Source organism: Ursus arctos, unplaced genomic scaffold (genome assembly GCF_023065955.2).
Source record: "Ursus arctos isolate Adak ecotype North America unplaced genomic scaffold, UrsArc2.0 scaffold_26, whole genome shotgun sequence".
In the NCBI taxonomy this organism is placed as follows: Eukaryota; Metazoa; Chordata; class Mammalia; order Carnivora; family Ursidae; genus Ursus; species Ursus arctos.
In genome coordinates this window covers 9,083,632-9,101,224 of record NW_026622941.1, presented here as the reverse complement: position 1 = coordinate 9,101,224, position 17,593 = coordinate 9,083,632, and the positions used below count along the sequence as shown (strand labels likewise).

At 37.4% G+C, this 17,593-nt stretch overlaps 1 protein-coding gene across 1 annotated transcript in view; it reads left to right on the top strand.

Moving 5' to 3' along the window:
• The first annotated feature begins 608 nt into the window (after positions 1-608).
• LOC113257917 (alpha-2-macroglobulin-like) overlaps positions 609-17,593 on the top strand; it is a 37,957-nt gene continuing 20,972 nt past the window's right edge. The window contains exons 1-14 of the mRNA XM_026502489.4: positions 609-1,088; positions 3,391-3,574; positions 4,615-4,774; positions 4,954-5,006; positions 6,844-6,864; positions 7,139-7,307; positions 7,936-8,020; positions 9,414-9,534; positions 10,276-10,390; positions 10,540-10,649; positions 13,141-13,302; positions 15,004-15,231; positions 15,475-15,538; positions 17,096-17,238. Of these exons, the coding sequence (XP_026358274.4) occupies positions 928-1,088; positions 3,391-3,574; positions 4,615-4,774; positions 4,954-5,006; positions 6,844-6,864; positions 7,139-7,307; positions 7,936-8,020; positions 9,414-9,534; positions 10,276-10,390; positions 10,540-10,649; positions 13,141-13,302; positions 15,004-15,231; positions 15,475-15,538; positions 17,096-17,238 (1,776 nt within the window). The 5' untranslated portion in view covers positions 609-927. The remainder of the gene's footprint in view (positions 1,089-3,390; positions 3,575-4,614; positions 4,775-4,953; positions 5,007-6,843; positions 6,865-7,138; positions 7,308-7,935; positions 8,021-9,413; positions 9,535-10,275; positions 10,391-10,539; positions 10,650-13,140; positions 13,303-15,003; positions 15,232-15,474; positions 15,539-17,095; positions 17,239-17,593) is intronic.

Below are 17,593 nucleotides of genomic sequence, written 5' to 3'. Positions count from 1 at the left end.
GCCTACTGTATTTTTATTGCTTGCTTATTTGTCTGCTTTCACACCCATAGAACATAAGACCTTTCAGTGCATACCAGTTTCTACATATTTGACCACTCCATCTCCATAATTTTGCATAATATCTAGCCTTATTAGGCTCAATAAATACTTATAAAACAACCGGTTGGATGGATGAATGAAATAGTTTGTTTGATTAGAGATTGTTGAGGACTAGCATATTTAGAAGGCTGTAACAAAATCTGTTTGTATAACAGATGATAAATTGGGTTCTTTGTTATGCACAATAGGTCAAAGCTTTTTTTTTTTTTTTTAAGTCATGCTACTTCTCTTTTCATCTTTTCACTTTCTTAATACAGGAAAATATTTTCTATTATCATTCTTCCAGGATCTGGCTCTTCATCCACAAAATCCAGTAATATTCTTAAGGTCAAAAACCTATTAGTGTAATCCAATGCCCTTCCATAGGGAACTACTGAATTCTGAAAGTGCTTCAACATTCCAGGAGGCATATCTAATGGAGGACTTAAAGGGACGCTGACTTGAAGTGAAATAGCTATTTTGAGCCTGTCCAGAGTTGCTTAAATTGTAGCTTCCCTTGCCAGCTATTCAGGCAAGAGACGTGAGGAAAGCCATAAAAGGAGCAGTGGGGAAGTGGACCGAGGGGGGAAGAGAGAGAAGGGGTTGAAAAGCCGATTAGCTTCTTTACAGTAAAACCCAGAGAAAGTGAGCACTAACGGGGAATGTGGATTTTATCCCTCCAGGAATTCTATTCAGCCCACCCGAAAATAACCTTGACTGTAATTAGGCCCCTGAGAGCAATGACCCTTTCAGAGAACGTTCAGAAACCTCTACTTTGTTTAGACACTATGTGTGGGTGGAACTTCCTGTTTGCACCGGGAGCAGCATAAAGCCTAGTTGCTCTGAGGAATGTTTGGGACCAGACCAGTTGCAGGAAGCAGGGTCAATACAGTCTGGTCTCCTCAGAGACCTTCTCCCTGCAGCATGGGGAAGAACAAACTCTTTCATCCAAATCTTATTCTCCTCCTTCTGGTCTTCCTGCCTGCAGATGCCTCAGTCTCTGGAAAACCGTGAGTTTCACAGAGAACATGAAGAATCCTTTCCTTAAAAGAGAATCCTTTGATTCTCACTTAGACGATTCATTTATCTTTCCCACAAACTGTCACCTTCTTACCTCTAAGGTCTCTTCCAATGAAGAAATTTCATAAATCTGGTTTATTCTTTCTTTACTTATTTTGTTTGTTTGTTTTTCATTTTTTTATTATAATAATATTTTTTATTATATTATGTTCGTCACCATACAGTACAGCCCTGGTTTTTGACGTAAAGTTCGATGATTCATTAGTTGCGTATAACAGCCAGTGATTTCTTTACTTACTCTTAAATATTTTTCTCCAACTCTGAATCTCTGACCTTTCTAAATTTTCTGGGTATATACAAAGACTTTCTAAGGGGCATTGGTAATTGATACTTTTAAAGGAATCGATTTTCAGATCTTCAGATTGATTTGCTGGAAACCATGCTATTTATCCTTTCTTACTTCTCCTTTCTTAATTGCCCATCTTCCACTTTATAAAAGAAAGACAAACCTCTCCCTCAACCAGATGTTACCTGGAGCATTGTCCTGGACTATAAAAATCTGTAGGGTGGAATAATTTGAAATACAGATAAAGGAAAAATTTGAAATACTGATGCTGATCTTGAGAAAGCAAAGGACTCTCACAATGGGGGAGAAAATTCTTTTGCACATTATGTGGTGATGAATTCTTTGTTTCAACAAAGTTAAAAGGGGCTCTAAAGGAAACACCAGCTGATAGATGATTAGAAGCAATTCTTGATAATACTGGGTGACTTTTGGTACCTAATGCAGGAGTTGCAAGAACTGGTAACAATGATATAATTGTTTTATCTGTATTTTATTCACTTTATGTAAACAATTTTTCATGGCAGTCATGTTCATACAAACTAAAAATAGTTACAGAATTAATATCAAGCTTTGTTCAGTTCTTACAATTAAGGAATATCCATCCATGGATACACAAAAACAGCTCATGTTCTTATTAAAGATGTGTTTCAAAAATATTTTTATTTTATTTCTAATATGTGTGAATATTGTAATACATTTATTTTGCTTTGATCAGTTATAGACTTGAAAATAATTCAATCCAGAAGAAAATGTTTAACAGCTTTATGGTCACATAAAGAGTTAAAGTTAAATTAAGCACCCATATATAATATTACATATATATGAGTATATGTCTATATATATACACATATATATAGTTAATAAAGAAGCAAGAGTTACCCATAAAAATATTTTGAGGATAAACTTCTATGTAGTAAGTGGCATGTTAATTCAAGTTTAAGGAGGAAAAAAAGGAAAGATGTTAAATTTCTGATCATTACAAAAAGAACCTTTGGTGTGTTTTTTAAGTAGGTCATACTGGGTATATTATCACTATGATATTTAAGAATCCATCAAAAACTTATAGAAGACTAAGTTTTAATTTAAAATATCATCAAAAATTATATCTTTTGCTATTATTTGTGATAAAAATATCGATGTTTACTTGAAAATATGTAGGGAATTAATACTGTCTATAAAATTATTTTAGGAATTCTGTGAGCAAAAAATGTTTGAAAACTACATAGTCAATAAAATTATATAAGGAGGGTATTGGCAAAGTTTCTGTTCTGCTCATGAGTTACCAAGACCCAAAATTCCATCACTAGAAAGCCATTTTTGGGTGGAACCATTGTCTAGCGGTGAGTTGAAAGGCAAATATTTAAAATGCAAACAGCCAGGGTTAGGTAACATGAAGATTTCATTAGTTACTTACTACAACTGAGACTTTAAACTAATGACTCACTTTCTTTGAGCCTCAGATCCCGTATCTGTAAAGTGGAAGCAAGTGTCTGCCATACCATTTTCACAGGGTTGTAGAGTATACATATCCAATGAAATACTGTTTATTGAGTGATTTTTGTAGTGTCTCTCCTGAGACTTTGCTTGCTTTTTACAGCAATCCTAGTGTAAAATAGATTTACAACATGAATAAACATAATTAGCATATTTTTTATTTGAATTCAGATGCTCGCATATTGTGGTCCTTAAAGTGAGGTATCCTTGAAATTTTCATCTATTTAAAGCTCTCTTCCAGCAAAATGTTCACTGTCATGGCACTGACGATGGAACAGGGAATAATTCTCATGCATGCCATTCAACAGCAGAGATCCATGTCATGTTCCTCAATATATCCTCTCTTGATATCAAACTAATGATAGTAACAATCATTGTGATGGAAAATACTGCTGGTAATAACAACACCTTTCCTCTTACACTCTCCTCTAACTGTACTCCCCCATTCCCAGGCAGTACATGGTCCTGGTCCCCTCCCTGCTCCACTCTGAAACCCCTGAGAAAGGCTGCCTTCTTCTGAGCTACCTGAATGAGACAGTGACTGTAAGTGCTTCCCTGGAGTCTCTCAGGGAGAACAGGAGCCTCTTCACTGACCTGGTGGTGGAGAAGGACTTATTCCACTGCGTCTCCTTCACTGTGAGTATGCCTGTTTGACTTCATAAACTTGATTCTACTCGTTAGGATTATAGGCATCTAGAATTCAGTCAAGATAAAGCTTTGAGAGCCTTGGAAAGACTTCAGAAAGAAATGTAAATATAGCAACGGTGCATAGAAATTAAGAAGCAGTGCATGAATTTCCAACCATGGGAGACAAATACTTATAGGCAAATTAAAAATCAACTTAGGGGTGCCTGGGTGGCTCAGTCGTTAAGTGTCTGCCTTTGGCTCAGGGCATGACCCCAGGGTCCTGGGATTGAGCCCCGCATCAGGCTCCTCCACTGGGAGCCTGCTTCTTCCTCTCCCACTCCCCCTGCTTGTGTACCCTCTCTCACTGGTTGTCTCTCTCTCCGTCAAATAAATAAATAAAATCTTTAAAAAAATCAACTTAATGATCAAAGAAAATTTCTATTAGCTGGGAGGGGGAAAGCAGTATACACTAGACAAAAGGAAAATGTTGACTTCTTAAAATTCAAATGGAAAAAATATTAATAAGGCAAACTAGACCAACACATGACATAAGCCTCCAGTGGTGGTCTGACAGGAACACATCAGCCCATATTAAAGAGGGAAAATTGCAGAAATTACCATAAGCAAATATCCACTCTCTCTTCAGAGTGGCCCATATGTAAAATACTTACAGCCTACAGCCAATAAAATATGGTAGCTTCATTTCCCATAGCCTTAAATATGCTTCTACCATGCCCTTTTAGCACAGAACTTCAACTTGGCAAAGTTCATTATATAATTGAATCAAGATTCTATTGGCTGATCTACAAGGAGATGTGAGTCTCACTTATGACCTCTTTTACTGATGTGTCTTCCTCCATCTTCTGTTCTGTCTCCCCATTTGTAAAATAACAGCAATATTTCCTGTCCGGGCCAACTTCCCTTGATGAAAATGTTGGGGGGGGGGCAGTGAAGTAAAGGGGCCAGATCTCCAGGGATGAGAGGAACAGGGAGTGGAAGAGGAAACTCGCAAGACTGAAAGGGTTCTCTGGGTCTGTCCTATATTTCAGGTCCCAAGATCTCCATCCAATGAGGAAGTCATGTTCCTCACTATCCAAGTGAAAGGACCAACCCAAGAATTCAAGAGGAGGACCACAGTGGTGGTTAAAAACCAAGAGAGTCTGGTCTTTGTCCAGACAGACAAACCCATCTACAAACCAGGGCAGACAGGTACGAAGAGGCCCTACAGTCAGAACACCTCCAAAAAGGAAAGACCTCCTCCCCTGCATCTTCCCTAGTCATAGGCTCTATAGTCCTGGTTCTTTAACAGTTTTGTGTGTTTTTTTTTTTACTGGCTGCTAAGCCTGATTTAAGATTTCTGGGATTCATGGAAAATATTTCTGTTTCAGTGAAGTTCCGTATTGTCTCATTGGATGAAAATTTTCACCCCCTGAATGAGTTGGTGAGTCTCCAAGTATCTATCTAGAATCATTATTATCTATGTAAACAATCTGGAAGCCTGTTTTTAGTGCTGGGGGAGGACCAGGGAGAAGAAGAATCTGGTATCACTAGCAATGATTTCTGGCATTACAATAGTGCCATGATCCTAATTTAAACCAGAATCCTAGGTCAAGAACATAGCTAGCTCTTTCCATCTTGGTACTCGTACCAGGTCAGTTGTCACACAATTAAACTTATGCTTTATAAAGTTTTCGATTAGGCAAATTAGAAAGATATGTTAAATAATAGACATGCCTACACCAAGAAATAACTTAAATTCAAATAACTTCTCAAAGATTTAGAATTTTTCTAAACACACCTACCAGAACTTCTTCTATCAAGGAATAGTGTAATCAGTGTTTGTTCTTTGAGACTAACACCTGATATTTATAAGAAACAACTCTTTCAATTTTAATGCAGACATCAAACCAGAAAGTCTTAATTTTTCTCTCCCAAATCTATTGCTCCACCACATCTTCTTGTCTCAGAAGCAATTCTTTTCTTCTAATTCCTAAAACAAAAGCTTGTCATGGGGAACCTGGGTAGCTCAGTTGGTTAAGCAACCAACTCTTGATTTTGGCTCAGGTCATGATCTCAGGATCCTGGGATTGAGCCTGGTGTCAGGTTCTGTGCTCAGTGGGGAGTCAGCTTGAGGATTCTACCTCTCCCCCTCTTCCCACTCCCACTCTCTTCTCTCTCCCTCTAAAATAAATAAATAAATCTTTAAAAAAAAAAGATTATTGCATAATCCCTGTTTCCTCTCTTTCTCTCATACCCACATCCACTTTATCCGAAAATCATGTTATTTCTATTTCTTATAACCTGAATTGCCACAATCTCATCCTGGCCAATATCACCTCTAAACAAGGCTATTGCAATAACCCTGAAGCTGGTCTTCTAGTTTCTACTTCCATTCCTCTATCTAAAATAAACACCTCATCGGTCACTCTAGCAGCCTTACCCTGCTTCATTTTTTCTTCTCAGCATTTCACTACCTAATATAATATAAATCAGGTGTGTCTGTATGTGTGTGTGTATATATATATATATTTATCATATACATTTTATCTTTGAGACATGATTGATAGCATATCATTGATATAAATCTCAAATAAATACTGAATATCAAGTAAATATCAATATCAAAATATACATATAAAATATTAAGTGTATATAAAATATGTATCTCTCAAATATATGTATGTGTGTATATATGTGTATGTGTGTGTTTCTTATGTACCCGTCCCTATTAGAATGCAAGCTCCACAGGAGCAGATATATTGTTCTTTTGTGCATTGCTATATCCCAGCATCTAGAATGATGCACAGCACATGGGAAGCACTTAATAAATATTAGCTTTTTAATAATGACTAACCATTGATAGTAGAGGAGCTATTCTTCCTCTTTATTCTTAGAACTAAGAATTCTGTGACCATCTCAATATTTGGATCTGAGTATGGTTCCTGTAGTTCTGTTAGTGTTTATTTCTTAATCTATAAAATTTCATAACAAAGGAGTGTTCCTCACTAGGATACTATAAGTATTTAAGTAATGTTAGTAAATCCCATTCTTAATGAATGGCTGTGCACATGGGTATTTGTTGCGATGGCCTAATAAGTTGTTCATATTATTTATTAATTGCTTAAAATAGATTAATTAAAAGTTTTGTAAAATTTAACCTGAATTTTTTTTCTGTTTTACTACAGAGTTATTCTACGTAAAGCTGTCTTGCTTATAAATCAGAATTGAGAATATTTGAGAATAATTTTACATTCCTTTGTTTCTCTTTTGTCTTTCAGATTCCATTAGTATACATTCAGGTAAGTAACATGAAACTTTCCATAAGCAGAATTAAATAAATTTAGAGAAAATGTTCATATTTGAGAGGTTCTTATGATATACCAGAAACTTGTCATTAAGGGAGGAACCTTTGAGCTCATATAGCGCTAGATGGTTCTAACTCAACTGTCCTCCCCACCCCTCACCACCGTCTCATTGGTTCTCTTTGTGGATAACACAGGAGTTTCCATAGATTTCCTTTATTGTCTCTAATGCTCTAAGCTCTATTTTAAGTTACAATTACCTTATCCATAGGACCCGAAAGGAAATCGCATCACCCAATGGCAGAAACTCAAATTAGAGAACGGTCTCAAGCAATTGAGCTTTGCCCTCTCATCCGAGCCCTTTCAGGGCTCCTATAAGGTGGTGGTGCGGAAGGAATCGGGTGGAATAACAGAGCACGCCTTCACCGTGGAGGAATTCGGTACGGATTATAAAAAGTCACGGAGCATTTTTCTTCATATCTAAACTTCTAAGGCCTGGAATTTGAGCTTATTTAGCGTCTTTTTATTTCCCGTGTGTGAGGTTGGGCTTTGAGTAGAATCAATTATATCTGACTCCAATGAGACTATCAGTGATCTGTGAAGAGAACTTCATATAGCTTGGTTATTTTTTGTAATAATTTTTAATCTCAAAAAATATATAAAACATCCTTGTTTTAGACAAGTCATCCATAATTCATTAAGGTTACAGTGATCTGCCACAGTCCTTCAATCAGAATATCCATTTGAGGGGCACCTGTGTGGCTGTCAGTTAAGTATCTGCCTTGGGCTCAGGTCATGATCCCAGGGTGGTCCCTGCCCAGCGGGGAGTCTGCTTATCCCTCTCCCTCTCCCTTTGCTCCTCCCCCTGCTCATACTCTCTCTCTTTTTCAAATAATTAAATAAAATCTTAAAAAAAAAAAGAATATTCATTGATAGTAAGGTGGTTGCCTTGGAGAGTATAGCTACCTTTTCAGAGCCCTAAAATATTATTAGGGAACTGTTACTGAAAATACTAATTCCCCAAAAGTTGAAAAACAATCACTAACTACCTTTATCTCCAATGAACAGTGCTTCCCAAGTTTGAAGTGCAAATAACAATGCCAAGGATAATCACTATCTTGGAAGAAGACGTGAATGTGTCAGTATGTGGCCTGTGAGTTCATATATTTTTAATCTTTTGAGAGAATTATTTAAAGGAAACTTACCACTGGGGATATTTTGACTCGCTTTTTTAGGAGCAGTGAGAGCACAAATACTTATAAGTACATGAGATCATCCTATCTCTGGAACCTTCCTCACCTGTTGCTTTTCTATTTTTCCTTCTTATTTTCTTTCATGGCCTTACCAGTATTATTATAACTATCATGGGGCAAGCTGCGTTCCTAGAGAAGTTATATGCTAGGATTGATTCTGAAAGCGACAAAGGTGCACACACACACGCACACGCACACACACACACATAAATGGGATTGTGTTGAAGGGTATAGTGACTTTCCCTTCCCCAGGCCGTAGAGGAAATTCTGTCATCAACAGATGATTTACCTGGCCTTGCATGCATAGTGGAAAAACAGCTTACATTCAGAATTTGTAGAGATAGGCATATTACCAAAATCTCCGCTGAGTCACTGGTCTACCTAGGGCACGTCACGTACCTCTCAGCACCACCATTTTTACTGATGAGATTGGACATGATCTCTCATTTTTGTCCTTTCCAACCTTGAAAATTCATGTTCCTAAAATCTTAGGCTCCCATCTCCAGTAGTCCAGGGGTAGCACTAGCAAAAAGCAGTAACAGAAAGCAGCACTAGCACTGAAGAAACCAGCCCTGCCTAAAGACCACATGTGCAATACACCCATAATTCAGCTGGGTCCCTGCACTGTCTCAGAGCAATCACCATCGAGTTCCTGTTCCCACATAACGGGTGAGCCAATACTCTTGCAAATAAAGATACAGAGAATATTTTAGATAGGAAAGGAAACAAATGCCCTTGAAAACACATCAACCATCAATGACATAAATGTACATATGGCACAACCCCATTGTTATAGAAAATAGACAAGTTAAACTCCATATCAATAGAGAGAGCTACACATCGGAAGAGGATAATGGAAGGAAACACCAATGTATTAATAGTTTGTATTCCTAGGTAGAATTGAGGGCATTTTCTCTCTCTCATTTTCATTTTGTTGGTACTGTGGTTTTTTTTTTCTTTTAAGAACAGGTGTAGCTTTGATAATAAGAAATACATTTTTTAAAGATGAAATTAAAAATAAAAAATTAAGGGAAAAAAGATATGATCAAAGACTGTAGTCAATTTCAGCATTCGGGGCTGGAGATATTTTAAAAAGCGTCATAACTTAGCTTACTTGCTCTCAACACTGTGAGAGCCCTGCAGAGATCAGAGAGAAGTGCAGAGGGTAAACATACTATCGCTAAAGGAGGAATAGAAATAGGTAATAAAAAATCATCAAAAAAAAAAGAAATAGGTAGAAACTGGGGATGTTCAATGTCTGCTTTGATTCATTTGGCAATGTTCTTATGACAGATACACATATGGGAAGCCTGTCCCAGGACATATGACTATGAGAGTGTGCAGAAAGTACAGTAACCCTTCTAACTGCTATAGTGGAGAGTCACAGGCCGTCTGTGAGAAATTCAGTCACCAGGTGGGTGGAAAACTGTTCCTTCTAGGGACTAACAATGGAGACATTGTTGATAATCAGTGAATTACAACATGGTGCTAATTCAGGAAGGGAGAGATCTGTAAGAGAATTCTGTGTTAGCTACACTGATTTTTAAATATCAGTGATTTAGCACAATAGGAATTATTTAGTTCTTGTAATTGTCCATTGTGGGTGTTCTTGGTTCACCAAGCTCCCAGAAAAATGAAAGTTGAGCAGTCTCCAATACTTGGAACTACCTTGGGCATCTGCTTGGATGAAGGAAGAAAAAAAACATTACACCTGTTCATCACTTTGGCTGGGAAGGATATAGGTTTTGCCTTCATTCATTGAGCAAGAACTTGTCACATGGCCCCTCCTAGGTGTCAGGGAGGTAGGAAACACAGTCTCCAAATGGGCACCCCCTTCCCAGCAACAGTTGTATACTATGGAAGGGGAGCTCAGTTTTGGTGAAAAGTTAGCTCCCTGCTACAGTAGGATTACCCACAAATTTTTAAGGCATTTCAATCTCAATAACTCTAGGTAATATCAGATACTAAGAAATATATCTATTATAAACCAGATACTATTATGAAATGCAATCATAAGTAATCCCTAGAGAATATTTATTGTGTTCTTATTATAGAAAATCCCTGGGTTATATGCACCAAAAAAAATCCCACTGTATTAATCGACCACTGATCTGTCCAGTATTATGTTTTCATATTTTATTTTATCCCCTCCTAGCTAAACAGCCAGGGCTGCTTCTCTCAGCAAGTAAAAACCAAGATCTTCCAGATGAAGAGACAAGGGTATGAAATGAAACTTGAAGCGGAGGCCAAGATCCAAGAAGAAGGAACAGGTTTGCGTACCACCTGGGTATGGGAGAAAAAACAATGAACGTGGATTTTTTTCCTTTGCCGAGCTATGAACTGAAAGGGAAGTAGTAGTGTAAGAAGTTCAGGGAGATCATCCTTCCAAAAAAACTTTTTTTCTTTTTCTTTTTTCCAGAGGTAGAATTAACTGGAAAAGGATCCACTGAAATAACAAGAACCATAACCAAACTCTCATTCGTGAAAGTGGACCCATACTTTAGACAAGGGATCCCTTTCTTTGGACAGGTGAAGTATTTTCTAAGTCACAAATCAAATTGTGTACTATCACTTAATAAGCACATCATATTCTGCTAAACCCAGACCTGGTTTATTATCTATTGATTAGTATAAAACCAAAAGTATAAAACCACATAAAAATAAATCTGTCCCCCTGTAAATGGATATATGAAATCTACAAAATCATTCTAAAGCACCATCAAAATTAGAAGTGGGTTTTCTTTTTCCACCTTTGGAACAGCATTGTGTGATATCACTCAATCTTTTCTTGGTTTACCAGTAGTCTCAGATTTTTATATTTTCTTACAAGAATCTCAAAATTCATAGTGGCCACTTACATTATCCTTCTAACATTAACTTTGTATGGAAATGAGTGGGCAGGTGGCTTTAATTTTTATTATGAAGTATAGAAGAGTCTACTGTACCTAGTGCTCCTTTCGTGGATATTATATTTACACTATTTTCTCTATAATAACAAGAATATATTTTTTTAAAAACAGTGCACATAGGGTAAAATACTGTTATTTAAGGCTTCCAGCTTTTAAAAATATAACTTTTCTCATGTACCTATAAAATATCTTGTATTGTTATTTTTTCTATTATAAACAGATGTGCAAATGGATCTTTCTGACTCCAGAAGTCTGAGATGGCAGTTGTATGTCCTTCAGTGTGTAATTATTGTGTATCATATTCTTAATGGAAATGTTATGAGGTTTCAGGTGTGAAGACTGTAAAACAGAGAAGGACTAGACCCCGCTAAGGAGGGATGGAGTATGTTCTAGAATGTTTTGATTATGTCACGACAGCAAAAGATTTGAGAAACTTTAGTCACTTCCTAAAATGAATAGTCCATTTATTTTTAATTTCTCAGAGGTATATTATACTTTTTTGATATTTCGTTCCTGCTAAATAACTACCTCATTAGTAGTAAGACTCTTTCACCAAAAGAGAATCAGAATTTTGTACCTGTCCTTGTCTTTGTAAGTGCAGCCAATATTTCATTGGCAAACTCAGATTTTATAAATCAACTACAAATATGGACCCAAGTCTTCCAATTGTCCTTCCTTCTACCAGAAGTAGCTTCTACTGAAAAAGAATCATCATTTTTGCAGTCTGAATTGGACTACTCATCTACTAAGTTCAATATTAGCAGTAATTTGATATTAGGCCCCTATGTAATACTGTATGATTCTCATCAATTTTGCATTTTTCACATAAGAAGTACCTCATAATATCTGCCTACCTTCCAAAAGTTTGAAAGTCTAGATTGAGAAGCAGATGTATAAAAAACAACTAGAAAAGTACACAGGGTAATTAATGTATTAGCAGCTGGTAACTTGTGCAGTCATTATACCTCAGAACACTAATGCATCGAAAGTTAAGGGTTGGCCACAAAATAAGTGTTTGGGGCTTGATGAAATTTGGCTAAGGGTTTAAAAATTTTCATTACTCTCCAACACTTATGCATTGTGACTCTCCAAGAGTTCTATATAGTACATGGCATTTCCAAAATATCCACAGAATACTTTTTTCAGTTCACCCCTATCATCAGCTCCGTGATTCTGTATCCTTCACACTGCTTTATTTTTTTTAAGTGTTCATTTTTATGATTAAAGGAACTACCTGGTTATTTTTAATAATAATATTTTTTATTATATTATGTTAGTCACCATACAGTACATTCCTGGTTTCTGATGTAAAGTTCCATGATTCATTAGTTGCGTGTAACACCCAGTGCACCATGCAATACGTGCCCTCCTTACTACCCATCACCAGCCTATCCCATTCCTCCACCCCCCTCCCCTCTGAAGCCCTCAGTTTGTTTCTCAGAGTCCATAGTCTCTCATGTTTCATTCCCCCTTCTGATTACCCCCTCTTTCTTTATCCCTTTCTTCTCCTACCAATCTTCCTAGTTCTTATGTTCCATAGATGAGTGAAACCATATGATAATTGTCTTTCTCTGCTTGACTTATTTCACTTAGCATTATCTCCTCCAGTGCCATCCATGTTGCAGCAAATGTTGAGAAATCGTTCTTTTTTATCACACTGCTTTATTTTGTTTTATTTTATTTTATTTTATTTTATTTTATTTTATTTTATTTTATGGGGATTGAGGGGGCAGAGAGAGATGGAGAAAGAGAATCCTAAGCAGGCTCCGCACCCAGTGCAGAGCCCAATGTGCGGCTCAATCCCACAACCCTGAGATCAACCTGAGCCAAAATCAAGAATCGGATGTTTAACCGACTGAGCCACCCATGCACCCCCACAATGCTTTATTTTTTGTCTTAGGGCTGATTACTACTAAATAAATATATATCATTTATGCATTTATTTAATATCTATCTCTTTTCTATGATGGCAGGAACTCTGTTCACTGCTTTAGCCTTAGTGTCCGGAGCCATGTCCAACATACAGGACCTAATAAATATTTGTGATAAAATGAATGTTTGGTGTCTACTGGGTATAACCATAGAACTGATCCACAGATTCTAATCTTCAGGTGCAACTATTGGATGGGAAAGGTGTCCCCATGCCAGATGAACTTGTCTTCATCACAGCAAATGAAGCTAACTATAATTCCAATGCTACCACAGATGAGCATGGCCTGGTTCAGTTCTCTATCAACACCACCGACATTACGGGTACCTCTCTCACTGTCAGGGTAAGTTTGAAGAGAAGTTTCCAATGACATGAAGTAGCCTTGGAAATAAGGTTGCAACCTAACCTAAAAGTGATGAAATTTCCAAGTTGTATTTAGTCCTCTGGAAAGGGAAAATAAATAAATAAATGTAAAGTCCTTCAGTTTTCAGGGTGGTGGGTTAAATATGATGTTTAATTTCCTTTTTTAAGCAGTTGTGTTATTTTGAAATAAACATAAATAAAAATTTACTTATAAAAATGATAATACATATTAAAGCACTTAGTAAGCTCTCTTTAGCTTGAAATTATTATTGTAAAAGTTCAGTTTAACGTCACTAGCATTTATTTTCAAGTATCTATACTCTATAAATTATTGTTCTTACTTTATTTTTGTCCTGCTATTCTAATTTTCTCCAGACTTTTGTTATACCCCTATAAATTGCTTTGTATAACATAGAGTTCTCTATTCCTCAGCAGAGATGTAGATATACATTTACATATATATGGATACACAATAAATATTACATAATAATGATGATAAATAGGATAAGTAATGTATTTTATTGATTCCACTTTATTTTTTTTTTAAAGATTTTATTTATTTATTCGACAGAGATAGAGACAGCCAGCGAGAGAGGGAACACAAGCAGGGGGAGTAGGAGAGGAAGAAGCAGGCTCATAGCGGAGGAGCCTGATGTGGGGCTCGATCCCATAACGCCGGGATCACACCCTGAGCCGAAGGAAGATGCTTAACCACTGTGTCACCCAGGCGCCCCTATTGATTCCACTTTAAATAGATGGCATGAAAGCCCATACTTCCTAATAATTAAAAATCAAGCATTCATTCATTTATTCAATCAAGAAGTGTTTTCCCTGAAATAAATAATACATTATATTTTAAAAAAAAAAGGAGTGTCTTCTTTTGACACTTGAATGTTTTCTATGTGCTAGGCAATGTCCTCATCCTGAAAATAAAAATATTATTTTTAAATGCTCCCTCTTTTTGATAATCATTTACCTATTATCGCTAGAACATATATTAAAATATAAATAAAGTGTTTTGTTGACACAAGGTTTCATTCACGCCACTTGGGAGGTGAGGATGAGGGTAGAGGAAGCCTGAAAAGAATAAGGAAAAACTTCTACATGGAGAAAAGTTAAACTACAACCCAAGTAGGGCCCGTGGACCTTAAGAGTCCAGAACCACAAAAAGCATTAAAAATAATCAGCCTAAGATAGCCCAGAAAAGATGGACTTCAGCTAATTCACCAACTCAATTCTTGGAACAAAGCCATGGACAGAAAGTGTTCTCAGACCCCTATGGTTGCAATATCACATTTATTCATAATACCTATTTGAAACCCGTCCTAATCAGGTTTCTGAAATGTAGTTCTTCAGTTTCCGGAGAGTATTTAGTCTCCTCTATGAGGTTCTGTAGCTCCAGCTCTCTGTCTGTATAGGTAAAGTGACCCCAAAAATGTCGAGCAAATTAAACAGAGCAAAAGATGCCTCTATGTACGCTCTTCAGAAATTTAAACACCAGCCCAAGGAGCCTCCTCAGTGGAAAGGTCTGCAATCCAGAAAAACTCTCACTTTTTACTCTAGAGCAAAAGCTTTCTAGGTATTAGTTAAAGTAGGACAGTGAGCTAATGCGGTTTTGTAAGAACACTGTTTCTCTACGACGTATGATCTAGAAAGTAATATTGTTTTTTAAATTCCTTAGGTCAAACACAAGGATTCCAACCCCTGTTACGGCTACCAGTGGCTGTTGGCAGAGCACGAAGAAGCTCATCACACCGCTAATCTTGTATTCTCCCTAAGCAAGAGTTTTGTCCACCTGGAGCCTATGCCTCGGGAACTGCCCTGTGGACAAACCCAGACGGTCCAAGCACATTATATTCTGAATGCACGGGTCCTGCAGGAGCTGAACGAGCTCGTGTTCTATTACCTGGTGAGAAGAAAAGCCACTTCATTGACTCATCCACAGACAAAAGCCCTCTGTGGGGCAAGGAATTATGAAATTCTTTAGACATCATGATTTTGACTTATTATCCGTGTTCCTGTTGAAAGTTTGACTACTCTTAGGGCTAGTTATTGCCAGCTGGAGCTCAAAGCATAACACATGCAGGGCAGGACATGGGGTATACGATTTCTGTCAGGAAAATCAAATTCCTTTTCCTTTCCTTTTTTGCAGATAATGGCAAAGGGAGGCGTTGTCCTAAATGGGGCACACATGCTGCCTGTGAAACAGGGAGATAGTGAGTATTCCCACAATTCCACATTTCGCCCCCCCTCTGACATAATCAGCCTTACACTGCAGAAATACCAGAAATAGTTTCAAATAAACAGCAGTGATTTCCATCTAACTCCAATAAATGAGAAGGTGAGAGGAGAAAGAAAGAATGGGTATTTGTTTGTTCGTCCATTTTGCCCTTTATCCAATATTTCTTTCCTTTCCCTTCAGCGTCTTCTGTTCAGATTACTTAAAATGTTGAGGTGGTTGTTTTAGAATCTATGCTTATTCCAAATTTTCAAGCCGTAAATATTCATGGAGCTTCTTCTCAAAATGGCGTTTGAGAGTTGTTTTAGGAAATGGAGAGAAGGTAAAATTGTGGAATGCTTCCTGTATACTAGGTCTTTTGCCGAGTCATTTCTATCTTTATATAATATTTCCTTTCTGAAGATAGCTCTGATTTATAAAAAGTTAAATTGGGTACTTCCATCATTGAATTGGACTCTCGCCATGAACAAATATGGAACAATATAAACCTCTGAAGTTTTCTGCTCTTCTAAGGAGGTTTAAAAGACCACTTAGAAGAAGACTGTCATCGAGCTACTCTTTTGATGCATTTTCATAGCAACACAGAAGCACCATTGTAGGGGCGCCTGGGTGGCTCAGCCGGTTAAGCGTCTGCCTTCAGCTCAGGTCATGATCCCAGGGTCCTGGGATCAAGTCTCTCATCGGGCTCCCTGCTCAGTGGGGAGTCTGCTTCTCCCTCTGCCGGGTGTTCTCTCTCTGAAAAATAATTAAATTGTTTTTAAAAAGCACCATGGTAGACTTATAGAAGCTTAATGCTACTACAAAGGCATCAAAAAAGAACTACTAAGGGGGCGCCTGGGTGGCACAGCGGTTAAGCGTCTGCCTTCGGCTCAGGGTGTGATCCCGGCGTTCTGGGATCGAGCCCCACATCGGGCTCCTCCGCTATGAGCCTGCTTCCTCCTCTCCCGCTCCCCCTGCTTGTGTTCCCTCTCTCACTGGCTGTCTCTATCTCTGTCGAATAAATAAATAAAATCTTAAAAAAAAAAAAAAGAACTACTAAGGAGAACAGTATTCCTCTTAAGAAAAAAAATAGAATATTTGGTTCACAGAAATTAAAGACGATATAAGGATAAATACAATGTGCTACTCTTACTATATTACAGCACCCAACTTCAGGTTCTAGTCTCTGCTCTAGTGTGAAGCCTAGATCAAATAGTAGCCAAGTGGATGTCTCCATACCCTCAGATAGCATCAGAACTTAACAGAGATGATCTAAAGCTGAAAGCTGATGTGAAATCATTATATGATTTACAAGAGAAGAGAACCCTTCGGTAAAGTTTTTTTCTAGACCTAGAGTTCTTAGAAGAATAGAATTCTTAGGGGTAAACATTCATTTATTACATCTACTTTTTCTTATCTCTGTTATACCAACTAATAGAAATAGTCATTCACCAGACCAGGCTCCTAAAAATGGCTCTGTGCAACAGAAAAATTTCATTTCAGCCCTGGGAGTTGTCTAAGCCATAATCACATCCTCATGCTCTCTGTGCTCCAGTGAAAGGCCATTTTTCCGTGTCCATCCCTGTGGAGTCAGACATTGCTCCAGTTGCTCGAATGCTCATCTACGCCATTTTACCTGATGGGGAAGTGATTGGGGATTCTGCAAAATACAAGGTTGAAAACTGTCTAGCCAACAAGGTGGGGTTTTTATCATGATATTTTCAACATTTAAAACTAAAAGTTGTTATTATTATCAATTACTTTCTGCATGTGAACATTGGGGCCAAAGGGGTTAAATGAATTTTCCAGAGATTTTCAGCAAGGTAATGGCAGAGTCATACTAAGAAGCCATGCCATTTGACCTCTAGTTCAAAATTCTCATGCATTGTCTCTTACTATATGATACAGTTCAGAGTACCTTGCTCCCTTCTATGATGAAGTGTTGGAAAATATGTAAGCAAGTTTTTAAGGCTACTAAAGGCCAAAAGAATAATCCAAGAGCATCTAGAACCATTTGCATTCCACCCGCATTTGATATACACCTTGCCATGTG